Source organism: Branchiostoma floridae, chromosome 4 (genome assembly GCF_000003815.2).
Source record: "Branchiostoma floridae strain S238N-H82 chromosome 4, Bfl_VNyyK, whole genome shotgun sequence".
In the NCBI taxonomy this organism is placed as follows: Eukaryota; Metazoa; Chordata; class Leptocardii; order Amphioxiformes; family Branchiostomatidae; genus Branchiostoma; species Branchiostoma floridae.
Genome location: NC_049982.1, coordinates 24,346,554 through 24,374,161, shown reverse-complemented (window position 1 = coordinate 24,374,161; position 27,608 = coordinate 24,346,554). Strand labels below are relative to the sequence as shown.

Below are 27,608 nucleotides of genomic sequence, written 5' to 3'. Positions count from 1 at the left end.
TCACTGTTGTCTCGCATTTTAATATCGTATAGAAAGCAATACATACAAGACATATCTCCGACCACCTTACAGTATATTAATCTTATCAAAAGTTGTATTCAAATTCTACAAATTGCTTACATGTACATCATGTATAGCTATATGGTTCCAGCTGACAAAACTAGACTGAACAGGCATAAATTCCCTTTTAATGTACTTGTCATGATTCAGAATGCAACAATTACATCCCTGAAGAGCCATAATATGCACTGGATTTCAGGAACAGACATTAACATGTACATGTACAACTGTGACTGATGTCATCGGGTTGGGGAATCACTGGATAAGAACGGTTTATTCACAACCAAGACATAAAGTCACAGCACAGCCGACATTTTGCGGACTGTTAGTCCCATTTCTCAGGGAAATATAAACTGGCAGTACCGGTAGCCTGGGTACCATCCGGGTAGTAGTTGGCTCCTATGTTCACTTCTGCTACCCGTCTGGAGAACTGTGTATCTAAATATTTTGGTGATGGCGTCAGTTAATGAGCAAATTAAGGAATGGGCTTTCAATGACAACAGGCCCTTCTGCAAGCAGATGGAGGGGGTTTCAGGTGTTGGAACACCTGTTTGAATGAGCACTTAAACCAATTCCTTAATTTGCTAGTGTAAAGACCAATCAGCACCCTTCCGGTTCCGGACGTTTGAGATGTCACTGCATAATAAACGTTGTTGCAAACTACTATCTGGATGGAACCCGGGCTAAACTGGCAGTATTCCACACTGCAGCTAGGTGTCGCTACTAACAATGTGGTTCAAGACGTAAAGAAATTGTTGTATATTGAACTTTGGATCACATATACGACAACTCTTCATGTTTTGTACTGCATTCTTAGCAGTGACAGCTAGCCGCAGTTTTGAAAAGTATCAGAAGAAAGTCACTGACAGTCAATCAGAAGCCAGCTGTGATTTTATGCCATGGTTGTCAATGAAATCTGTTATCCTTTGTCATGTACAGTTCTGTTACCCATTCACACCATATTCACTCCCATCATGGTATGAATTTCAGTGCCATGTATTATATACACACACTATCATCAGAGTTGGTAAAATAAGCTTGATAGTTTAACAACAGGAATTACACTCCTTCTCTTCTGGCAGAAACCAACAATCCAATGTGCTCAGTCATCATCTCTGACTGCGTAAAAATATAGTATTTTTGAAACAACCTTGTGTTTAGCGAGTATTCTTTTACACTGAGTAACTTTCCCATTTCAATAGCTTTCAATTGGCTCATAAGATACTGTATTCCCATGTAACTTTGGAAGTTTGATTCAACGCAAGCTCAAGACGTTTGAATCTCTACATGTATGTTTAACTCATGAACGATGGTTCTGTGTTGGTAGTGTGTCTCTTCTATGCAACTGGTATAAATCATACCTCCCAACATCTGCTTGGTTCAATGGACAGGTTCATTTGGTGGTGAGCAATACAGCTAAAAGACTAGTCCGCTTTTGCAAAGCTCTGAAAGCTGTTTTGACCTAATATAACTTGCAAACAAAAGATACCGTGCAAAAGGATGCGTTTAAAACATTGTCCATGCACCCATGGTAGAATAGTACATGTATGCGGGGGGTGGGTAGGGAGCTCAAGAATATCTAACATGATCATATAGAAGTGTATGAAGAAATTACAACTGAGAGAGACAAGACGCACTGTGCCATCAAGATCACAGTACGGATACCCATGGTACAGAATGTGCATGTAGTTCTAGGAACTTTAAAAGTTCGAACTTGCACAGAAGTTATGACATGTGTTGAATCTAATCTAAAAGCTGAAATTTTGTAACTTGCCTATTCCCATCTACTTCCCATCTTTTTATACAAGTGTTGTAAGTTAAAAACCTAGCAAAAAAAGGTGGGAAACATTCTATCATGTCTCTGTTGTTGTTTCTTCATCGATTGTGTACAGTTGTTTCATACACATTTGTCATCGGAAAGCTTTTTTACGTTTTCTATCTAGTGATCCTCCATTTGATCCTTCATTTGCAGAACTACACATTCAAGGATTGTGAGTGGTCACAAAAAACAGAAGTGGAGAAATTCATCTCTGTTGTGAAGCTGTGTTGGATTTCAGAGTGCCTCTCTCATCTGCTACCAAGTCGATTTTGACATTTCCTTTGCTAATGCCCAATGTACCATATTCTCAATACAGCTAGTCTCCTATACATGTAACAGAATATACACTACGAACACCTTGAAATTTGGCACTTTTAGTTTGCGCCTCCCACCTCTCTCAAGAAATAAAACATATGATGCCTGGCCCACAAATGCATGAGGGCTATCAATGAGGCATTATTTCAAAGGACACTATAGGCCAGCTTTGCAATGATTATGTATAATGTGCGTACAAACAAAAAATTAGATGAGAATTTCAGCACCTTATTTTGTGGCCTTCTCACATCATCCAAGTGCTTGCCCCACAAAAAATTATCATTTCAAATGATTGCGTACCATTCCAAAGGGTGAACAAGCTTTCCAATGACACATAGCAACTGATAAAGAAAACAATGGAGATATGATCGTTCAACCAGTCTCAAGTTTTCAACTATTCTTGCTGGGTTTAGATTCTGAACCCTGTCCAGACCAGGCCTAAGTACTAACAGAGTGACAGTGTATATTGCAGATTGGCAGGTTTTTGGATGACATCAGTTCATCATGTCGGCAGAGTTTAATCCTACGGAGGAGTTGGAGGGGGCCTTAAGAGAATCGTTCACATCTCTTCTGAAGACAGACAAGTTTTGTGTGAATCTGCGATTGAAAAAAGAAGACATTGACTTATTACTGATATATTTCATTGCATAAATACTACAAATACCTGTAGTCGAGGAGTCAAATTTCAAGTTGTTTTCCAAGTAGATTTTAGCTAGATCACAAACAACAAAGTTTCAAAGGTACATTGAAAGACTTCTTCTACTGTACTTTGCTATGTACAAGAGCTTACTGAGAAGAGTGTTTGCTTTGCATGGAATACATCATCAAGATTGATCCCTCAACTGAAGACTTTAAAATGGAGATATTGCTTTTCTGATTAGCACTATGCATGTACATTGTGTATAGGAAAGAGTACGGAAGTTGAACAAACAATGCTACCAGGGGACCATCTTCCAAGTGTGTCGGAACTATGTGGTCCGAGGGATAAGGAAATGCAAGATGAACACCATCCTACCCACCATAATGTGTGAACGACTTTTAAAAACTCTTTTTCAAACTTTGGGATACATGTCAAATGTGTTTCAAACGTATCATTACTCACCTATCTCTGTTCTTCGTCAGGAGAGATCTTTCTATCCCGTCCATCAGGTTTTCGAAGCACAGAGCCATGGCCTGCTGCTTGTCTGGGGGCTGGGAGCTGATGATGGTTTTCCTCAGCTCATTGAAATACTAAACATAAAAACAAGTCACGTCAATGAAGGTTAGACATCAAGGTAATAAGATACGCCAAATAGCAATTACTTAACTGGATATGATTTTGGAAACAATCAGACGTCTCAGATAACATTTGTTACCTTTATTTATATATAGTGACCTGACGAAAGAAAATGGATGCTATCTGAAACATCTGACCATTTCCAAAATCATATCCAGTTGCTTGTTAATGAGTAATTGCTATTTGGCGCACAGAAACAAGTCAATGTTCAAAAGGAATATTCTTCAATCTAGAAATTACTATAGAGAAAAAACTCAATGCTTGATTTTTCATTCTTCTGCTCACAGCAATTTTAACTAATAGAACTGCAACTGCAAGAATCAACTGTTAGTTACTTTACAGAGCTACTGAACAAGCCACAAGCAACAACATAAGCCTTGACTTAGGCAACAATTTAAGTACGAACATTAAGGCATGAACGTAAATACTAAAAGGTTGGGTTTTGGGCCCAACTCCACAAAGTAATATTCACAACGATATCGTTTTTATCTTTCAAACAGAACAGACAGAATAAAGAAGACAAAATCACTGATTATTCAGCGACCATACCTAACATACCACAGAAAATTATAAGCATGCATTCCATTTGAGGGTTTGGTAATACATGCATAACAAAACTTTGATTTAAAAGCCTTTTGTGCGAAAAGGAAATGAAAAAAGTTTCTACATACGGATGTAGTTACCTCTTCATTGAGAAGGATGAGGCCCAGGAGTGGGCGGGACATGGACCACTGGTTCCTGCAGTCCTCAAACATGATGATGTTCAGCACTGTGGACAGCATCTAGAACACAAGCATGGGGGGAAAGTGCAAAATAATTTCAAAGCTATCTAAAAAATATCATAGAAAAATGTTGTTCCTTTATTTTGTTCATCTTCTTGGAATTTTTTTAATAAAAATGCCCATGCAGTTCCAGAGGAAGCTGGTAGGGGGGACAAACATACACCGTTCTTACTTACATCACAAGCTACATCTGTCAAAAAAAATCAAATACCATTGTCGAGATCAAAAGATACAAAAACGTATCAAAGTTCTGCTGCAGTACCAAGGTCATACATGTATACAAGAGGGCCTGAAATTAGCCTTGACCTTTGTCTTCCCAACACCTACCCAAATACCAAATATCATCATAATCCATCAAGAGGTTCTTGAGTTATGCTGACTACAAAAATCAAGAAACACAAATGCAGTCACACACTCAGACACATAATATACACACACATCCAATGTATAGCAACAAGCCCTAAACAATATTTAACAAGGGACTGAAATGTAGCAAGTAAGCCAGGGTCAGCTGTTCTAAAAGCCTGGCAACTAAAATGTACAAACCTGTTGGAATATTTCCGGATGAACCTCCAGTATTCTCAGGAATGCATCATTTTCTTGCATAGAGGAGGCCGTCGGGCGTTTCTTGTTCCCCTTGGATAATCTCTTGAATAAGTAGGTGACAATGTGGTCCAGTGTGGCACAGCACCCTGTACATACCATCGTATCTGCAAGGGGGGGGGGGGAAGGATAAAGAAAAAAAATCAACACCATAGCAAGACATCTACAATCGGTGTAAAAAACAAACAAAAGTTCTGCTGCAGTATGGAGGTCATACACCATGGGGCCAAAGTATCCACATACCAAATATCATAACACAATTCTTCCACAGACAGACAGATACACCAAAAACAATACCTCCAGTTTTCATGGAGGTACATGTACATAGCTTTTTGATGTGGAGCATGACAAATGCACAAAATGTGGGCATTTGTGTACATCAGGGGTTGGTCTCAAAAGCCACATGAGGCCCCACCTTCCGTGATGTCACAGTTATTTTTGACAAAATTCTACCAAGGATTGACATATTACATTTACATCTAAGTGAGAGAAGAGTTAGAAGAGGACAAAAGATGAGGGAAAAGCAACACTCAGCAGTTGGTGCATCTACCAGTTTACTAGCCATTTAAAATCTGTACATCATGCATTATACAGTCACTGTGATAGATTTTCCCTCATATATAGCCATGTGACCGTGTACAAAACTCCAGTCCTAACATGTGACAATACAAGTCCTACCTAAAGCAGTGAGCCCCTCCTGTATTGAAGACAGTATGTACATGAAGACTGGAGGGTCCAGGTTACTGATGAAGTTCATGTGATCCTGGGCAAGGCACTCTAACAACGAGTAGTAGGCTTGGCTCAACTTGGGATAGTCCTGTAGAACAACAACAAAAACAAACAAACAAGATAGTTTCATTTCTAACTGAAAAATTAATAGAAAATGGCAAACTCAAATATTTCCTACGTGGATTTTGTGGGAAATTGACATCATTTTACACACCAAAATGATATCAAAGACAAGCAATGACAAGTTAAACAGTGCATTTTCAACCCTTACAGCACTGATAAATGGAAAACAACCATAAAGACGAGGATTTTCTTCAACTGTTAGTGGCAAAATGACTTCATCTAACACCCTAGATAAAAACGTTAAATTTCAGAATTCTTGTGGGTAACTGAGAAAAACTGGTAAATTCAAAACGATCTACTCATCTGTATTTGTCAGTTAGTAATACCCAAGGTATGCGCACTTCAGATATCCAGGACTATTGTTCAAAACATCCTTGAGACTGAGAGTCGACATTATTACAAGTGTTCTTGTTACTGTATATCTCAGCTGAAAAATATGAAGCAGCAAATCTGCCAACCAAGAAATCAGCTTGGTGTAGCCTTATGAGGAACTTTGTGTGAATCAGTTTTCTCCGAGTTAAACCACCCACCAGTAAGTCACTATGTGGAATGGCCAGAAGTAGTTTGATAAATATGTTGAGGGCGTCGTCTAGAGCGCCATCCCCGTATAGTCTGAAGACTCCGAAGTTGACGTAGCCTCCGCACAGCGCGGCCTTCAGCATGGAGAAACAGATGGCGATGCCCTTCAGCTTCAGGGCGTAGACCTGGTCCTTTGGTACCTCTCCTAATGTTAGCACTCTGCTTCCTGTATGTACACAACATTTTATAATTACTTGAATGTAGACTTTTGTTTACTTTCCACAAAAGGGATAAGAAGCTTGATATTGTACAGATTGGACAGTACATGAATTGTGAATATCATGCACGCTTGGCAATGGATAATACAGAATAGGTATGAATCTAAAAATTACCTTAATACACTAATCTGAAAAGAGCCTCAAGTCCTTAGGGAAAAAAATCAACACTCTTTCCCATGTCTTACAAATATAAAGTAGGTCAGTCAGTAGTTAGAAAGAAAAGTCAGAAGTTATGTATACTAATTAGGACTGGGTACCGGTACAGAAAATTCACGTCAAGGTCCGGTTTAGGTCCAAAGAATCAGGTCCAGGTCCGGACCTGAACCTGGACCTGATTCAGTATGACTCATACCAATGGTCCATTTCACTACAAGAATATTTTTTTTGATGGAGTATTAGACTTACACTGGCGTTTTAAAATCCTACAACGCTAACTGCACCTATGCGATTGGCTGTAAAACTTGGTAGAAATAACTATAAATTCTACTCTACTTCACTCGTTATTTTCGTCCACCTGCAAGCGTCAAAACGTGTGAATGCCTGATAAAATAATCTGTTAATTTTCTAATCGGTCCAACATCCGGTCCACCTGATTTTTTCAGGTCCGGTTTTTCTGGACCGGTCCAATAAGAAAAAACGGTTTTGTACCCAGCCCTAATACTAATGATAGATTTGGATATCCATTTTGAAATTTCCCTGCAATGTATTTACTTGCAGTATTTGCAAACATTTGCTGACACTAGAAAACAAAATTTATAAGTGTTCAATATCAGCGCAGACATGGGCACAACAACACTTGAATGTTCATTTTGTACTTCAAAGTTTGTTGACAACACACGCTGAGATCCATTTTAAGTATGTCTGATTGATTGTATGTCTGACAGTTTTTGCAGCTATGACATGATCTTTAATGATGAAAGTCAATTTTGATTGACATACTATTAAGATAAGGTACTACACATTCTGACTTAAAATAGAATCATTATGGCAACTTCCCACCATTCAGCCATGCTCACCACTCACCATAGCTGACCAACATCTTGCTGGTTTCCCTGAAGAGGAGGATGCCGTTGGGGGAGGACACGTCAAACTGCAGCCGCTGGGACCGGTTCTGGACCAGTTCTGCCATCAGCTTGAGTACCGGGGTGGTGACCAGGGGGTCGTGGTACCACAGTTCTGCAGCTCTCAGCAGGATGGGGTGGTACGAGGGGTACCTGGGGCTACGGTTAGGGAACGTTTTTTGACAGAAGAGGAATGTCCAGACTGTATGCATGATGCATAAAGGGACTAATAAAGTTGTGGACAATTTTACAAACAACTACGTATCCTCATGACATTGTGCAATACCAGCTCAAGTACTCAAAAGCACTTGGTCCAGAGCTACATTTTGTATCAACTATCAACCCAGAATAAAGGTGTTCAAAACTTGTTTTTACTTAGAACTATAATTGTACAGTAGAACTCCAAGCACTGTAGGGGAATCCTCTTTGGAATGCCTTAAACAACGCTTCCTGCTAGATTATGCAAAAGTTAGGTGTGGCAGGTCTAATGGTGTAATATAACCAGCTGCTGCCACACCACATGCCTGTGAAGTGGGTGTGTTATGCCAAAAGGCAGTTACGTGGAATCCGATACAGATTTGCCAGTTCATTCTAGTGATGTGGAAGAAGAGTGATGGATGTTCTCTTTAAATTTTGTTTAACAGTTGAATGTCTAATCTTCCTCAACCTTTGGTTACTACAAGTAATACAACTCTATGACTCTGCTGTACATTATGCAGAGATCATTCTACATTTTGTACCACTATCAAATTGCCAATTAATGCACACACATCTGTTTGGTAAAATTTCAAGGATACATCCAGTCAAAGAGCATCATGTAGCTGGTTTTTGTGTTGAAGGCGAACACCACCCCTCTCAGGTCTCGAGCCAAACCTATCAAGGTTCTCTGGATAAAAAATGGCAAGAGGAAAGAAATATTTAATATCTGTAATACAAGTCTTGCAAAGTGCATGGCACCCTCTGATGAAGAAATGACTGGTATTTGTGACAATTTACCTAAAATAAAGACAAGAGTTCTAAATGACTCAGAGTCACACAGTCCTTGAAAGGTCATGGTATATTAGCAAGGTTTGAAAAGGATTTTTCTGAGACAAATTTGATTACCAAAATAAAGCGAAATGCAGGGTGTTACGGCCAAACAATTAAAAGGGGGGCGGCCTTCAGGCTATTCTGTGGTGAAATGATCAGTAGAGCAAGTCAGAGCTACATGTAGAATAGGATGGATACAAGGCCAAGAATGACTATCCTAACATTTTTGTTGGTTACATGAAAAGGACTCCGACCGAGGTTACCTTTGTTTGCTCCTCGTTGAAGGGCCCTCCCCTGTCCATGTTAGCGAGCTGCTGTCCCACAGACTCGAAGGCAGTGGTGAGCGGCAGCATGAACTGTTCAAACCTCTCCTCGTCCTCCCCCAGGTCTACCATCAGCAGTCTCCCCAGGGCGATGTAGAAAGTTGTGCGGCACCGCATGTCCCCCAGGGGGTTGGACGTGTTCACACCCAGGAATGGGAAATGTTCACTCTGCAAAATTGCAAACAGATGATTTAAGTTTAGGGTTCTCTGATTGTTAACAGGAAAGGTGATAAATGGCTGGGACTGCTGACTTAGGTCACATTTCCAGCGCCCAGCCGGCTGTTTGTGGAAAAGAAAAAAAATGTATACAATGTATGTAAATATATACACAAATAAGGCCCAAGACCATTCTCTTTACGTCTTGTGTAGTTTGGTGTCTTTTATATCTTTCATGCCCGAAATCTACCAGGCCGGGCCTTGGTTTGAAAATGTGGCGTAGGAATTAATATGAACTTCAAGGTTCTGAGTTGGATTTGAATCCCTTTCCAATCCCAGTGTTGTGCTCTTAGGAAATACACATAATGCTTCATGCATTTCTGGACCTCATTTGACTCGTGAAAATGAGTAATCTAGGTTTGGTGACAGACATCATCTCGGATGGGACTTAAAGCCTGGAGGCACGTGTTTGAGAGTATGATTAAGAATCCACCACATTTATCAAAAAGAGTTTTTTGTTAGGGGTCCATTCTGGTGTTGACTGGTTCAAAATAATCTTATAGGCTGGTTCTGTAGTTGATTTTGAAAATTTTGGGCCACTCCAGTGCCCTATTTTTCTCTGTTGCAAAACTGTTGAACAATTACTCTTTCATAGATGTTAAGATTACGTTAAAAAAAGACTACTACGCCACATGTATCTTACCGTGTGATTGTTCAGCACAAACTGGACAGCCTCCAACTTTACCAACTTGCGCACACTGCTGTAGGTGGGGTAAGGTTAAGGCAAAACACATGCAGAGATGTCTTTTAAAGAGGCATATTCAACATGTATGCTCCTAATACACAATCAATGATCAAGTTAGTAGATTCTTTAGAGACATGGAAGATTATGATGGCAGTACGCTTTCAAACATCAATCATCAAAAATGTCATTCAAGAAAGTATATTGAATTTCACTGTAAAGGGTAATTATGGCATGCATAAATTTATAACAATGGCCCATCCATATGCACATGTACATTGTATGTCATTACTTTAGGCATTTAGAGATTGCAGACTTCACCCCATAGTGGTTTGCAGTCTTTTCTATCGCAGACGAAAGTAGCAGCAATGCTGCTTTATGTATATTGGGAATTGTAAATGCACACACATTCACACATACATGCATCAAAAGACACAAAAACAATGGTAACCACAGTCACACACAAACATACATACTAGTAGACACGCACATACATGTGGGTGTCTATGTATGCATACAAACAGACAAGTGAAAACAATACTTTACTCCCTTGGAGAGTGTACAATGTATAAATGTAACAAAAGGATATCCAACAGACAAGTCGCTGAGGAGTTGGAGTGTCCGGGATATAATGGCCTCGCTCGAGCCCCAGTACTTCAAGTTGGTGATACTGTGAATCAATGAAAATCACATTCAGTAGGAGACTTGAAGGTTGAGTCAGACATAATATACATGTGTACAATATGAATTACCCTATTACAGAGATCTATGTGATGATGTCATTTTTTCTGCATGTGAAATATGCTGTTTGCATTTCCTTAGCAAATCATTAGGTGGCATTTCATCCAGAAAGAAAAGAAAAACAATCATTATTGCTCTAACCATGTTTTTTTACCACAATGTACAACAAGACCTGCTTATTCAAGCAGGTAATTACACAGGCAGAAAGAATCCTGTCTATGGTGTCCACCTGTCTACATACACCAGTCCACTGAGTGGTCTTCTTGGGCAAGTTTTACCCCATACATGTAGTAACATAGTATTCATTTTAGACAAAAATGGCACACAAAATAAAAGACTTACATTTTCCCAATGAACACACTTAGAACCATGGACTCGTCGTTCAGCCCCAGAACTTCTGACAGTCTCTTGTACACCTGTGGGGGAAGGACAGGGGGGTTAAGCACCTCAAGATATGCAAATCAAGTCTTCCGCTTCCTTGATCTTTGTTGCTTTTGTACTTGGAGAACATTTATGTACTAATAGATGTAGGTACAATGTAGGGTCTGCTATGACTGCATGTACATGTATGTAGTAGCGTTTTAATCTCCAAGCAGATACAGCTTGGAGGGCTATATGGTTACAGTTTCCTTTAGCTGTCTTTTTCTATGCTTTTCTGAGAGTTTGCAGTTCCTCAGCAAATCACAAGGGGGCACTGTGGACATTACAGCATGTAGCTGTAAATCATATTGTACATCTTAGAGTATATCTACACTGTAAGAGGGTCTGCACTATAATGTGGTATACACTGTGGCTGATTTGGACAAAGATTCAGCTTAATTGCGGTGCCCGAAAAAAGAAAGCAAAACGTGGAAAAAAAATATATCGGTTCAGATTTCTGGCTGAAATTACAGCGTAGATTAGGTAACACGTCATTTCTGACTTACAAGCCCAAGCGGCCCTTTTAGCCCAACGGACACGATTCCCACTCTAGTGCGCAGTTGTTGGAGAGTCGGTCGCCTTTTCCTAACTTGTTGCACGGGGACTGGCTGTCCAGGTTCAACATCAGGCCAACTTATCTGAGCAGCCAATCGGCGAAAGAAAAATAATTAAAGAAAAAATTTTGTCCTAAATTTTGATAATTAGATTACACGTTCTTTGATTGGTCTCGGAAGAAAACGAAAATGTTTTTTAGGGTGCAAATTTTCGTGCTAAAGGAAGACTTGCCAAGGCATATGTTGCTAAATAGTTTGTCAGAAGAATAGGGCGAGTGTGTGTTCTCGTGGACCCCAAAGTGTGTTGGCCTGGTGAAAAGTCGAACTCAGGCCATACTCCTGGAAAATTTCTCAGTGACACCAAACAATTTGAGTACTGCAACTTGGAAGCTAGATGCAAACTTGTAATGCTACAAGGTTGCTTAGAGGGACTTATGAGGCAAGCACCCTTGCTGCAACATAGCAGGGAAGTGGTAATAATAAAATTCCTTGGATTATTCCTTTTCCAAGCCAAGTTTGGCCTGATTTCCATAAATGTAATGGGTTACCAGCAGCAAGAGATCTTTAATTTGATAGGAATATGCAAATTATCATTTAATCTGTTGTAATTAAGTTGATTAGTGCTCACTATTTACAGTTTTACACAGCTTTCATCGCGTTTTACAAGTGCATGTTAAATGCGTCAAAGGTTTGAAATGTGTGTATAACACTCATGGAAGGGATGATGCTTAAGAACTGTGTTGTACCTAGTACTTTCCAAAGTATAAAAGTGGTGGGTGGATGTTGCACCCAACAAATATCAAAATGGGCACCAAGTGTGAATTTCAAGGAGCAACCTACTATAACGTTCATACTAGTATCTAAAATCATGGGATTGACATAAGCTTTCTGACATTAAAAGCTTGGAATCTATATACAATTATATCAAGAAGTAAGTCTTTTTGTTCAACTGATTAGGAGTTGAACATAGAAATATAACATATCAAATTATGAAGACATTAAACCAAACTGGAGCAAAGATTTTCTGCACAAAACATTTACAAGTTTCAACATCATACATGAAACACTGAAGCATAAGGTAAGCATTGGAACCAGCTGTCGCTTTCCTCTTTCAATACCCTTGTAACTCTGGCTTAACATGTTGGAATGACAAAAGCAAAACATTGCACTAAACAGTAAACTTTGTTCTATTAGTATTTCCCTCCATTATTTTGAACGGCAGCTAAAATACCAACTAGTCATGAATTAGAACATTGTTGAATAAATCAAGAGAGCCATTTAGGGTTCATACAATTTGAGACAATCAAGTTGAACAACTTTCCAAGTCAAACAATCTCTGTAAAAGGTTGATTTCAGAAGCAGTTCTTTATACCATCAAAGTCTGATGACCACAGAGTTGGACCTGATAGGGCCCTTTATAGGGCATGCACAAATTTAAGCTAGCCAAAAATGTCCAAAAAACATGTAGTTATTTTTGTTTTGGGCGACCCTACAGGAGCGGAAGCAATTTTTCAGTCACTTCTCAATTGATAACTGTATGCCTTTCGCAACAAAGTTTAGCAATATTAAATATGGATAATTTACTGTTTTTCCAGGACCTGTGTGTATGAACTCTGGGACTTCCTTTCCTTGGTGACACCATTTTTCAGTTGGTGACCTTCCAGTTCAAAAACTGCCAAAGAAGCCTTTCAAAACAAAGTTTAGAAAATTCCTGTCTGCGTGTATGAACCCTGGGTCCTTCTCTTTTTAAACCCCAGCAACGATAAATAACAACTGGCAGGCAGGCAAGCCCACATGCAGGTTAGCGGGGAGACTGGCACTGCAAGGAGGGCGCCTGGCCTACCTTACGGACAGCCTGCACTAGGTAGCGCCAACTCGTCTGTATGAAAACACAACAGTTTTTTACCCTCATACCAAAAGACCACAGAACGGAATTGTTTTCAACATCAACATCTTTTCCATCTACAAATACAAGGGTTGCCAATACTTCAGAATAATCATATGTTTTGCAATACATAATTTCAATTTTAAAAGTCGATTTTTGTACCAGAAAAAAATAATGATACCTTTGGAGCTTTTTTTTTATAGATAACAAAGCCGATGAAGATTGGCAACCTACAATGATTATGTAACAAAATCTAACGGTCAGAAACGTTTCTTTGTATGATGGACATTTGCAATACCTCAAGTGATTCAGAAAATTTCTTGTACATGTTAGTTGGATTTTGGACCACAGATTGAAAAGACTTTCATAAAATTTGACAAAAGTGAATGAAAAATACTTTTCAAAAGGAATACATGTGCATCATACAGGTCTTTTTATTATGAATGTATTTACTTATGTGTTTAACAGAACAAATGTCATTGTATCAACTATGAAATACAACATGCTAAGCAAGGCCAACAGTTAACTGAGTTTAACACTGACAAAACAAATTTTCTTCTGACAACTTTTCTGAAGCATTCTTGTGTTACCAATTCAAGCTCTAGTTCCAATTAATGCTACAAACTATCAGGACGGTTGGCTGAACCTAGTGCAAGGAAACTTGTGCCACGTCTTAAAGTTTTCAGTCTTCGCTCTCAAAAACTTTCTTCTTCATTAGAATTCTTAGTTCAATATCACAGTCATTTTGTACACTTTCATTCTGAGAATAGCTTAGTCCGAGTGGTAGGTCATGGGATTATTAGGAAAATGTTACTGAATGTGACACAATCTGGAGAAAATTACCCTGGCCGACTTTTCAGTAACTCCTCTGTTTAGCTACAAATGTAACTCTTTCACGACCTGAATGGACTCTACCACTCCGTCACTTTATGGCATAGAGGAAGAAGAGGGGGTTAGGAAGGTAATACTAATAGCCTACAGAGTTTAAAATACTGGGTCCATACACTTTGTGATAACAAAATTGTAGCTGTGCACTTAATTTTTGACTATGGGTGCACCTACAAAGTATTACTATATATTTCAGAAGAGTTACGCACATAAAGGCAATATTGTACAGTATGTTATTTTTTCTCGAAATAAAACGTTTAAACCTGTACTATATTTTTTTGCTTAAAGTTGGCTCTAGAATTTCCCATTTATTTAGCTCTAATCATTATAGGGCCAGTAAATTTTGTGATTAGGTCTTGCTGACATTTTACTTCATGTTGTAACACCTAAAATATTTCTGTGCACCTAAAATCTTAGAATAAGTGTTAAAAAATGAATTTCAAACACTGGATTAGATTCGACAATGACACCTTTGGGATGACAGCCTTGTTGCTATTCCGTCATGCAGCAGTAGTCCATTCAGGCCTTGAAGAAGGTACCTGAGGAGTTACCGAAACTTTGGCCTAAAAAACACTCCCTCTAGGTTATGTCACAAGAACACCATTTTCCTTTCTGACACCTTGTTGGGACTTTCAACATCGATCGCCCCGGCCTATCTCACACACCTGACTTGGGCATAAGTCTTACAGTAAAAATAAATGTGTCACCACAGACAAACCTTGCTGGTTTTCTGCACCTGGTCTCCTACGTAGATCTTGCGGAACTGCTCAAAGAAGCTGAGCATGGCCAGGTCCAGTTTCTCACTGCCTCCCTGCGCCAGTCGGGAATCTGTCAGGTTCATCAACTGTAGAACTCTGTCGTGGATACATAAATATGGCTATAATTCAGGCTCAACTTAAAAAGAAATTGTATGTAAGCATCAGTTTACACTAACTTGATATTGTTGACATCCCCAGGATACCTAATGCATATTATGAGCAGAAGAAAAAAGAAACCTAAGATGGTCTATAAAAAGTTCTATATCTAAGAAATTAAGCTTGTAAAATAAGGGCACACAGACTGTGGAATAACAAGCAATATTATGCTATAACAGTCCAAAGTTCTTATTTTAGAAGGCTTATTTCTGACTATTTGTCATATTTGCTAGTTTTGCAGGGGCTGTTTTCTTTTTATCATGAATAATATGGAAACACTCTAGAATGTGCCTTATCATACACAACACATCAGTACCCTATCCCTTAGTACATGTGCACCACGTCAAACAAACCATGTACCTGCAGACAAGTTCTCCATCCAGGGCATCATGCTCGTCACAGCTTGCAAAGGACACCCGTCCACCAATAACAGCCCCTATGATGTACACCAGCCATGTCAGGCGACCTGGATCAAGGAGAGACAATAGACTATTGTTATTAACAATACTAAGTATAGATTTGTTAATAACCCCAGACTATCGAAATCTGTCAAAAGCATCCCTTTATATTTGTTAAGATATTATTGAGACAAAACAAACCAACCTTCAGTGGCAGTCATGCAAACATGACACACTACTCTGACATCTAATTGTAAGAACTGAAAATTTCTTGTTTCATAGAATACCATCATCTGTTTTGTTTCTCATTTTCTTTTGAATGTCTTCTTGCCCCAATCTTTTTGGGCAAAAATCCGAGAGCAATTAGGAATTGATTATCTATAAATGAAAATTTGTTCCCTTACCCTCCTGGATTGCTAAGTCTGTGCCGTTTGGTGCGGGAGTCTGGATGAGTCTCTGGTAGGCCTGCGCTGACTCGTCGAACAGCTGGATCAGCAGTGTACACGTTTTCTCATACTCACACCTGCCTATTGTGGATAGCTGGGAGGGCAACAAGATATACATTGTACATCTCAGTATCTCAGTCACATACAATTTGTATCCAAACAAATCTTCTTTGCACACACACACAAACACACACACACATATATACACACTCTTTTCCCCCACTAGATTTGTACAGTGCCACTTGGGAGAAAGGTGGTCCAAACTGAGAACAAGATCTACAGTTGTCTTTATAGTTATCTACAGTTGTCATTCTGAAAGCTCTTACTGATAGATTTTGGAGAGTTTGGGCATACTGCATGTATAGTAGGAGAGAAAATTTCAACTAGGGAGGATGGTAACTGGGCTACAGAATATATTTTTTCCCTGAGCAAACCAAAATATTGTATGATCATACACCGAGATGGGGAAAGTGTGCTACTAAAAACATTTGTCTTAGCATTCAATTCAGAAATGGACTACACAGTGTAGTTTTCAATCAATTAGTTTCACCAGTCATCATCATATCTCTCTCCATACTTGTATTTAGTTCAAATGAAAGAGACAATAAAAACTGTGCACTAGTGAGCCTAATAGTATCTGTTACCTGATCTAGTTGTTGCTGTATGGACCCTGTGTCTTCTAAGGGGTCTTCAAACCCATCCCTGGAAACATTCAGATTCAAGAAATTGCTTTGGTAAGAACATTCTCAATCAATTACATTTTAGGAGATTTTTTCTTCCTCGTGAGGTAAAAACAATAGAGATGAAATACAAACAAATTATTGATCCTGGACGAGGACAAAAAAAGCATATTGTAGAATAGCTAGGTTTATAGCACATGAATTTGGTGACACAGTGAAAATAAAGGGTTTTGCAATATCTTTAGTTGATGAAGCAACTGCATAAACAAATTTATAAAGAAAGAAAGGACATTTGTTTGTGCCCTCAATTTGCAACAGTTACGAAAATTAGGCTCCCAAACAACAGGTAGTTTCGAACAAAAACTTAAAGCCAGAGACAGCTCTGAATGAGATAATCAATGATGACACCATTCCTTACCTCATGACTAAGTGAACAGACTCCAGTCTAGATGTAATGTAAGCCTTGGTGACCTCGGGTGTGTAGGTCTCCAGTAGGTGTGGCTCCGTGGCCTTCACGTACGGAACAGATGCCACCATACGCTGCCACAGGCTCAACAGGTAGTGCACACTGTTGGGGGCAAACTGCCACATCTGGAGAAAAACAAAGGTCACATGGTTGGGCAAGTCCACTAGCCAGGGCAAGTAAAAGTGACCATCACCAAACTAAAATTATCAGGCAACAGAGGTCGTGGTAGACCAAGGAAATTCTGGATAGAATGTGTTAGCAGAGACATTGAAATGTGTGGTCTAACTAGGGTGAACCCGCAGGACAGAGATGGTTGGAAGCTTGGTATGAAGACTAGTTGACTGCTGCCTACCCCTGCGTCAGGCAGCAGTATAAACAAATACTGGATGCATGTATGGTCTAGAAAAGAACTGTTTACAAGCCTTCACCTTTGACATACCTGAAATACAAAGCTGAATACCTGAAGAATCTAAATTGGTGTGTCCTATCTCATCCAAACCTTCAGAATCTACCTAGTACTACAGCAGTTAACACAGTTAAACACTGCTGGGCACGACATGTAGCGAGGCTACAGGATAACAGGTGGACACTACGGGTCACGGGGTGGACTCCGACAGAAACGAGAAGGCGAAGATGGCGGCAGTGCACCAGATGGATACAGCTTGCAGAAGCATCTAGGCCCTACCTGGCCACAGACTGCGAGATGCAGAAGAGACAGGAGCGGGTCAAGGGAGGGGTTCCTCCGAGAGAGCGACAACGCCCTGCCGTGAGAGATACATATGACCTTTGACCATTTACCTGTAAACTCTCCACTGTGAACTTTGCTATGAGAGCAATGATTTCTGGGTAGTTGTCCACCTTGACCAGCTCCCCCAGTTGGTAGTTAGACTTCAGCCTGGCCAGGAGTCTGCAGAACTCGTGGTAGTTGCTTGGCTCCGACAAACCCTGTGAGAAAAAACATTATCATGATTGACATATGGTACAGTTTATTGCTTTTTGACATCCCGCATTGTATTCTAGATCTAGTAGGAGTATGCTCTGATCACTGCCCAAAAGAAAAGTGCGGTATCAGTCCCCATCTAAATACGACTTGGCCCTTGCATCACTAAATCAGTAATTTATTTACCATTATGGTCAAGACAAAATATTAGGTTGGTAGGTAAAGATTTTTTTTTCCTTTTTTTTACAGCACATCAACTTATCAGTCTTTATTTATTAACAGAGTGTAAAACAGGCTTTTAGCCAGGAATGAGCCCAGGCATCCGTTGGCCACACTGAAAAGAAATTGGACCCCCTACTTTTAGGCAAGATTTTCTGACAAGCGCAAAATTCTGCAAATATTTGCACCTCAAAATGCAGGAAGTTTCCACATACAAAAAAAAGGCTAGGATCGGTAGATTTTTGCTAGGATCAGTTAGGTAACTCAAAACAAAACATTCTTTCCTTGCCCTTACCATACAGTTACAGAGGACAGAGTGCACAAGTTCTCAGTTGCCAATTATTGTAGATTTGAAGATAAGACTAAGTACTGTACCTGAGGGTTGGTGAGGACCCTTTTAACCCCCTGCACCAGGTGAGAAAGGAACTTTGCCCTTTCTGCATTGTTGAACAGGGATCTCCTGACAGAGGCTATCTGCACCAGGCATGAGATGGACTGAAAAGAAGAATGTAAAAATGTCCTTCAACTTTCAAGTTAGGAAACTGTCAAATCATCACCAGGTTCATATAGTTTACTAAATGCAGTCATACACTAGATGAAAACTCTTGATAAAGAGCGGTGAGGGCAATTTGCATGCATAGGCTTAAGCCTATCAATTATGCAAAAATATTCATCATCATAAAAAACGTCATTACCACTGTTCCAGGACTCTCAAAATGGGTAATAATCTTATGTTTATTTTATGGATGATGTAAAAAAAAAAAACATTTTCTGGCAAAAAAATATTTGGTTACCCAACAGTAAAAATTGTCTATTTTGTTCCTGACAATTTTTGTGCATTATCAGGACCAAAACATTAATTAATAGAGACTCATGAAAGCAATAAAACAAGATCTATGGCTCTGTTGTTTCAGAAGACCTTGAAAATAACACATTAAGTTTTTAAAAATTACAAGGTATTTACATTGAAAAATGGAAAGATACAAACTTACTGTACTTACCAGCGGGGACAGTGAGGGTGGTAACGTCTCATACAGGTCAAAGAATAAGGTCACAGTTGAAAGGTCAAGAAATACTGTAAGAAAAGAAAAAGAAAAGTCACTCAGTAGCAAATTAGCATCAGAATCAAAACTGCCTCAAACAGTATAATTTGATACTTTCTTGTTTACAAAAAAGGTAAAATATTTTCAAAAAAAAAACTTTTGCTATTTTCAATGGTCTGGATTCAACTATTGAACTCTGTTAGTCTGTCAAAAATTCCACTGTTCAGTGTGTAACATAATTTATGGTAATGCATGTATATTAAGTATATTAAGTATATTAAGCTGATATTTGCAGACCAACAATATTCCACGTTATAACCATATGCAGCCATCTTCACTACAAGTTGAAGTGTTCTTTTACATTATCCAGTATCTCATCCATGGCAATATCAAAATGTCCAGAAAATGATCACACGCTGCATACACATATTAACTATGTAAAGTTCTACAACCCTGTACCTCCAGCAACTATATGCAAATGAAATCAATAACCAAATAATCTTTAAAATTGCCCAGCAATGTGACACAGAAGTTGAAGAGAAGAAGAGGCACCATAAAGAGAAGAGAATCATTAGAAGCACCGTCAACTTTATAATTCCTTGACAAAGACAGGAGTTGGACAGTTGAAAATTTCAGTAACTGTAACAGTTCAATTTTGCTTCAGACTTATTTTTACCAAGTGGAACACAGATAATGAACTTTCAAGCACTGGCAGCACCGCCAAACCTGTTACGTAACATGTGGTTTGTAGCCATGACAGTGACTTGATATGGTTTACTATGATGGACAAGAAGAGAAATGACAAAAGTGATACAAGCAATCAAAAGCAGACCTAGCATTTACTCACAGTTTTAGTTCATTCAGCACCTTTATTGTGCCCATTGGCACATATAGGACAGCAAGTTTCCTTGCTGTTTTAGTAGCGAGGATATACAATGTATTTTTAAAGGCAGAGGTTGCTAGCCCTTCCCCTCCAACACAGGACCCCCACTTTACGTCCCTTCTGAAAGACCCAACCAAGATGCCTTACCTCGGATTGAATTTGGGTTACCCGGTTACTAACTAATTGGAACTACAAGCTTGACTATGAGGTTGTGTCCAAATGAGCTACATGGACATCCAACTCACAACTTAATTTTTCTTTTCACAGCAATGAAACATAGACTCTAAGTTCACAGAGACTGAATTTCAGGTTGGTAGGGGGAAAATGATGCATCTACGTGTACCAAATCTTACGTTGCACACAGAGTGCATTAAGGAACAAATCTGAGAAAAATGTGACAATTTTGCAGTGGAGAGGCTACCTCAAAACCATCGCTATTATTTCTTGATTTACAGTATACAACCTTGTCTCTATCACTTTTATCAGAACCGAGTCCAACAACGTCAGAGTGAGTTCACATTAGAGAAAAATGAAATGATATAACAAAAAATGGTACTCACACTACATGGAAAGACTTCAGTAGAAAAGAGTGGCAAGCTACTACAGAGGCCCAAAGGTACCAACACTCAACAGGTCACAGCTTTCTAACAACAAATCACTACTTGCCAGGGCGCCAGTATTTGGGACACATGACCTGCGGACTATACTGACTGCCGTCACATACGGTGGAGATATACATGTAGTCGGTGCTGGGCCCCTGACCTGTTCTCCAATTGGTCGGAATCTGGACGGTGCAGAGGTCGTCCGAGGACTCGTCCGTGGACGTTCCGATAAAGTCGAAGGTCAGACAGCTGTGCGCCAGCCGCAGCAGCTGGGTCATCAAGGAATGCTGGGAGAAATGTGGAACATGGTTAGGTACAAGGTAAACTTTGCCATGTTTGTTACCTTAGTTGTGCATTTTTTGGCAACACCTCAGAGGTGAATCCATATATAAATGGGGATTAATGTGCGGGTGTTTAGCTGTAATGCTATAAAGCCTACTTGTATTTTACTTTTAGTACTTAATGTGTCCATGCTTCACTTACAATTACTGCCTGCTTCTACTGCTTTCCAGCAAAGAAATATCACTCTTGTAGCACAATTACAATCATACATGAAAGATCTGTGAAGTTACCCTGCAATCTGACACAATGGATTTATTACAACATCAATTATGTAATCTGTACCTTTGTCAAAAGACTGGCTCTTACCTCTTCCCTTTATGGCCTCAATAAAAAGCGGCCAGTAGGCCGATCTGAGCTTCATGAATAAAGGCTTAAAGTAAACAAACAAACAAACAAACAAACAATAGATCTGCACGACTTACTACCTGGTTCTCATCCTGGAAATTAAGGTTCTTCCCAGAAGCCTGAAAGACAAAACATGAACCATCTTCAGTTTGAAAAGAAATCTTTTTAGTGCAAACAAAATAAAATTATATCGAGCAATGAATAAACTACCATGCGTTCCTACAGCATTATTTCTACAACTACAGACTGAAGGAAGAAAAGTGAAATGATATGAAACAAAAAAAACACAGGAATGCAAATATAAATCCTAATAAAAACGATGATAACTGGACTTTCCCAAGTTCAATTATCTAATTAAAAGCATTACCTTACACCTGTACCTAGTCTAATCACACTGTATCAATTATCATTGAAATATCATCCTTCACAATGATGCCACAGTTTGTTATGATTATGAATTTCCAAAATCTCCTCATAGTGCAATTCCTTTTTCATCTTACTCAGTCTGGGTATTTCACACAGGCATAAACCCAACTCCATTCTAGAAACATTAAAAATCATCATTCTGTAATCTATGGGTATATGCTGTAAAGTATACCCACCTGTCTCAACAGTGTACAGGACAGAGTGAATATATCATATAGCATCGTGTCACGAAAAGATGACGCAACCTGGGGAGGGGGGCATTACACAAGAAACAATGTTAACATAAGCATCCAAACATCTTCTTTTCTAAAAAAAATTGGGGTTGCAAGAGGCGGCCATAAGATATTACGGATTTTAAAAAGAAAAACAATTGTCACTGTAGCTTCAGTATAATCATGATGCAATGGTTAAAGTGTTTATGATGTAATAATAATAGACTAGTTTTCAACAATGGAAACGATTGGAGGATCAAACCAGGGCTTGAATAGAATACCTGTATAAATACCAGTCTATAAAAGTACTAATTCTGCAACAGTCCAGGATTGATAGAGAAGTACTCTTACCTTTCTGTGTTTGGTGAGTGGCCTACTTGTGTCTGGCTGGTTCATCTCATTGGTCAGCTCAGCCAGGATTTGAACCCCAATGATACAGTGCTCAACAGAGCCCTTAAACAGGGAGAGAGTAATTCTCTTAAAGATGGTCCATGTAAGATTCAGACAATGTTGTTTGTTTACATATAGAGTAAGTCAAGGTTGTTCTTGGTACCACCAAAAATTTCTGTTGTTTGTTTTTGACTCAGTTTGTTTGTAAAAGCAAGAAATATGAAATAATGATGCAGATGTGATAAAATGTGTCTGCAAATATCAATAACTTAAAAATATTATGATCATTACCCAATCTATTTTCAATTTTGCAAAAATTATTATATTCAGCACCTTTAAATACATACAATGGCACAATAATATCGACTTTCCTGATAGCTTCCTTGAAATTTGATAACATAATGTAACATCTTCTTTTAGCAATATCAGTATCATACCACTCTAACACTTCGATGTAATATCAATAGACAACATTACATCAACCACAGACATATTTCTTTCCAGTTGTCGTTACCTGTAACAATTTTGTCACTTCGTCGATCACATTCCTAAAGATGAATTCCTCCTTTTCCGAGTCAAACCAGCCCAACTTTGTGATGCGGGCATATAACTGAAAAAAGAAAACATATTTTGAGTCATACATGTACATCAAGTTAAAACTGTACAAGTGAACAGCTATATCGTACAGTACGATTAATATGATCACATTTTGGTGGTCCCTAAGATACTAGTAGTTTTCACACATTGAATTATGAAACAAGCATTATATAAGAATCGGGTCAAAGTGACCATCTGTCCAAATAGACCAGATTTTATCAATTCCCATGAAAGGTCTTGTTGGACAATTCTGAATCATGAGTGAATGTACCTAAAAAGATGAGAACTCTTCAAGCAAAGATATGCTTATAACTTTAACATCATATGTTTATCATTATCAATATTCTCTAATAGATATTTTTATGAATCTTTTTTTTTTTTTCTAAAAAATATTTTGCCAAATGCTAACCATATGGCCACAGACTTTAAAAGCTATCCATCTGGCCAAGATTTCTATTTTTTTAAAGCCGGAGATCTCCAACTGCTTGATCGCTCAAACTCTATTTTCCTGAAAAAAAACTATAAATTATCACAATAAATACTTACCAAAATCAGAGCCTGCGTGACAAAGTTGGCCAACTTTGGTCTTGTAGCTAAGTAGTTCAGGACATAATTTCCTAATAGAAAAAAAGGTAAATGTTGGAAAGGACTACATAGTGCACAAAAAAAACAGGTATTCCTGGTCAGTGTCTTATGACCACCTTATAAAACACCTTTTGCTTCACTTACTCTGGTTTATTTGGTGGTTAGATATGTAGGTCATACACAATACTTTGTCACTATTAACACCTCGGGGCAGATCATTAACTTGTAGATCCCTTCAAATCCACCACAATTTTGTTTTAACATTACGGTCACGGGGTAATCATCAACTCCATTGGGGCTGCACTAGTCCATCAGAAGAGACATAAAATGCAGGACCCGTGTTCGAAGAGGTGCCTCAAGCACGTATAAGGGGAAGGCCACCAAACCCTCCCTGAAAAAATATACCCTGCTAGTGTAACAGCAGGGAAAATTGCCACTAGAAACTACAAGGACAACAACAAGAATAACATCATGATACTAAAACAGATAGACTTGCAATTGGTACAAGTGTATACATACTGATGTCAATCCTCTGCTCCAGTGGTAAACCTGCAGAGTTCCTGGACACCAGCTTGGTAAGGGAGGAGGCAGCTAACAGCTGGGCATATCCAGACTACAGGAGTAACATAAAACACAGTCATAACATTACACAAATAGTCTTGTCATTGGACAAGCAACATGCACATCACAGTTACTCCAGATTCTTTGCTGTGTTACATAAAAAATACTTCTACCATTCTATGTGGACTTCTTGGAGTTCGAGTTCTTGGAGTTCTGTAGTCTGAGGTAATGTGAGATACAAAAGTCATAACAAACTTTGATACACAAAGCAGAATACCTCCAATTTCCAATCAAGGTTGGCTACCCTGCTTCGTATAAGATACACAAGTTACATTCTAAGTTAGATGTAGGTCTGTAGAAAGTTATCAAAAGTCCTGCCCAGCGCAGTCTCCAGATTTAATTTTTTCTAGTCCCCAAAACTGTTAGGAGCCCATGTTTCTAAATGTCAATTGAAAATCGTTCACATTTTTATCAATGTCATATCATGAATTTTGAAATTTTGGGGTGGTGAAAGTTTTGTCCCAATCACATTTCTATGAGACAAAGGGAATGACATTCTTATTAGCAAACTGAATGAAAATGATAGTGAGAGAAAAGTTTGGCCATACGGACCGTGCCTCTTTCCAGCAGTAGTTGACACTTGCTCAGACAGTTTGGAGCATTGGTGAAGTTCAACAGGGCTTTCTCAGCCTCCTGTCGCTCGGAGGCATTGGTGGTCTCATACAGCTGTTTACACAGCACCTCCAAACTGGCCAGATCCTACATAAGAGACAAAAAATACAGTTAATAATATGCCATTTGGCTCGCACCTGAGGCGTCGCCAAAAAAGGTAGCCTGCTTGGTGTGGTGGTAAGCAACCCTACCTCTAGACGGTGAGTCTATAGAGGTCAAGGGATTCAGTCCTTGCTTTTGTCGCTTCTCCGACTTGGCTGCTGCAATCCAGAAGAGGTTGCAGTCCATGGGATGGAATGTTAAGGTAGTACAACGCAGTATAGATATTCACCCAATGCAGATTTCGAATAGTTAAAAATCACAAGATGACCTGCTTTGCCACAGCAAAATGATACAGTAGAGAGCAATTGAGAAATAGGAAAAAAAGCGGATGTTAAAGTCAAGGGTGTACAACCTACAAAATATTCAAAAACAAAAGATCCCTGTCAGCGTATTGGGTTTTGATGCTAATTTCCATTCTACGTAGGTCAAATAATGTGCAGCTCACTTTCCAAGAAAGTCAACACGTAATGAGGCACAACCTTTATCATGAAGTCTCAAATGTCAAAGCTAATTATAATATTCTTACACCACACAATACAGTGCTAGCGCCTAGGTGCCTCTTACTTAGGATTTTCTAACCCTTACAAAGGATTTTCTAACCCAAATTTAATCCATACTAGTACTTCATATACCCATTTCATAGACCCCTAGGATAATACCATGTTTTGGGGTTTGTGAAGCGAGCCCGAGCATGTTGTAGTCATGCCATTTGCGTAGGTGGATTAACAAGCCCAGATGAAGCTTATGAATACAAACTGGTACGTTAATGTTATGCCTTGAGGCAATAGAAACAAATCTAGTCATAAATACATGGTGGTTGACAACTACCATGTCTAGACTACAGCTCTACTGGTATAGAGCTCAAAATCGTTTCTTTCTTTTAAGTACCTACATGTTTTGTACATATCTGCAAGTTGTCAGACATTTCGAATGGATGTAGAGAAGCTGTCTGAAAATAGTCAGAAGCCATTGTTCTTCCCTGCTTGCAATACAAGCTTTAGTATTATTGTACCCTGTGCGATTGTTGAGCAATAAAATCATTCATAGCCTGAACTGTTAACCTCCATGAAGGAGACCCACCTCCTATGCGAGTCTAGGTTTGTGTGTTTGTAGCAGTATCTCAAGTTCCATTTGAATTTTGATGCATTTGTTTGTATTTTGGCATGTTGGCCGTTAGCTGATGATGTATGCTGATTTGGATCATGTAAAACATAAACTAAACTAAATCTAAACTTTATTCTATATCAGTAATGTATGGTTAACATTGATCAGAATACATTAATACAGGGTGTTACAACCAGTACTTAGAGATGTTGCATAACAGTGAAGATGGTGTAACACTAACAGTGAAGATGCTTTAACAAACCATCTCTACAACTTGTAACTTAGACAATATAACATTAATATTGATGCGCAGACTACATACTTCATAACAGTCAACATAAGTCATAAGGACTGTTAATAGGACATGCAATTAACATAATATTGTGCTGGGCATAAAATTTCTTGACATTTTATTGTATTCAGCCGTTTATCGTAACAACTGCTTGTGGTTTTTCTCTACTAGTACAGTGGTGAAATTCTCATCAGTGAAATATGCATGTAGGAAAAGGCACACCACAAAAAAAAAGTGAAAGTTCTACGGCAGTGCAACAGAAAGTCACCAGGGGGGGTGCAAAATTTCATCACCGAGGTATTTCTTTGTGTGATCAAGACCTTAGCCAAACTAGTGCCAAAATTTAGCATAACCAAATTCATAGAGGATTCTTGCTTTGGGGTAAGATGCTTAAAAAACCCAAATGCACACGCGAACACTGCCGAAAAAAAATTGTGACAGTGGTGTTTGAATGAAACAAGGAGAACGACTAACCAAAAATTTGTGGCCGTTTCAGTTCCCTGTCTAGTGTTAGAAGCAAAAGCCAAAACAACAACCTACAAATCATCAACACACAGGTACAATTTCACAGCAACAGACAAATAATGTAGCTCTGGGATTTCTCGACATTATGTAAACCAACACCATTTAGCTGCATTTCATAGCTAATTGTAGAGTTAGCGAGGTTTTTTGGATGATAATTTTTTGGCTCTGGCTCCAAACCAAAGCGTCATGCATGCAGCTCGGAACGCTGACGATTCCTACGCCGTTTCTGCCAACAATCCGAAACGACAATCTTAAATTTTTGGCCCCAGACGTGCTTGATGTTACAGCCTACCTAACCGATGGGTTATTGTTGGACACAATTGAGGTATTTTGTTGTAAAAACTCTCGACAAAAACAGTAAACAAGCTACCAACCTGTTCGTCCGCCATATTGTCTTCACTGACAGGACCGCGCATGCGCCAGAATACGCTCTCGTGAAAGAAAAAGTTTAATGATTTTAGCATTTTTGCCCTTTATTTTGTATATCTGCTTATCAAAAATAACCCTTACCTACTGATTTTTATCATAAGACGTGTTGTGTCTGGTTGAAAATTTTAAAGG

The 27,608-nt window shown here is 38.9% G+C and overlaps 1 protein-coding gene across 7 annotated transcripts; it reads right to left on the bottom strand.

The window, feature by feature from the left end:
• Positions 1–2: 2 nt before the first annotated feature.
• On the bottom strand, positions 3–27,469 carry LOC118413141 (exportin-7-like). Of its 7 annotated transcripts, none has more exons than XM_035816319.1 (30): positions 27,422–27,469; positions 24,965–25,111; positions 24,311–24,404; positions 23,753–23,823; positions 23,124–23,219; positions 22,571–22,672; positions 22,184–22,252; positions 21,659–21,700; positions 21,055–21,181; positions 19,368–19,441; positions 18,742–18,861; positions 18,006–18,152; positions 17,160–17,332; positions 16,706–16,763; positions 16,020–16,155; positions 15,578–15,683; positions 15,022–15,157; positions 13,374–13,409; positions 10,899–10,972; positions 10,405–10,485; positions 9,777–9,840; positions 8,858–9,085; positions 8,363–8,451; positions 7,528–7,718; positions 6,238–6,452; positions 5,534–5,672; positions 4,799–4,962; positions 4,142–4,252; positions 3,297–3,424; positions 3–2,791 (listed from the first exon to the last, which is right to left on the bottom strand). In XM_035816319.1, the coding sequence occupies exons 1-30, from the start codon at positions 27,461–27,463 to the stop codon at positions 2,689–2,691; spliced, it is 3,363 nt and encodes a 1,120-aa protein (XP_035672212.1). In that variant the 5' UTR covers positions 27,464–27,469; the 3' UTR covers positions 3–2,688. The 7 variants fall into 7 exon arrangements, with proteins under 7 accessions (XP_035672212.1, XP_035672214.1, XP_035672213.1 ...); XM_035816321.1 differs by having other exon boundaries at positions 4,154–4,252; XM_035816320.1 differs by having other exon boundaries at positions 21,662–21,700.
• Positions 27,470–27,608: the final 139 nt, after the last annotated feature.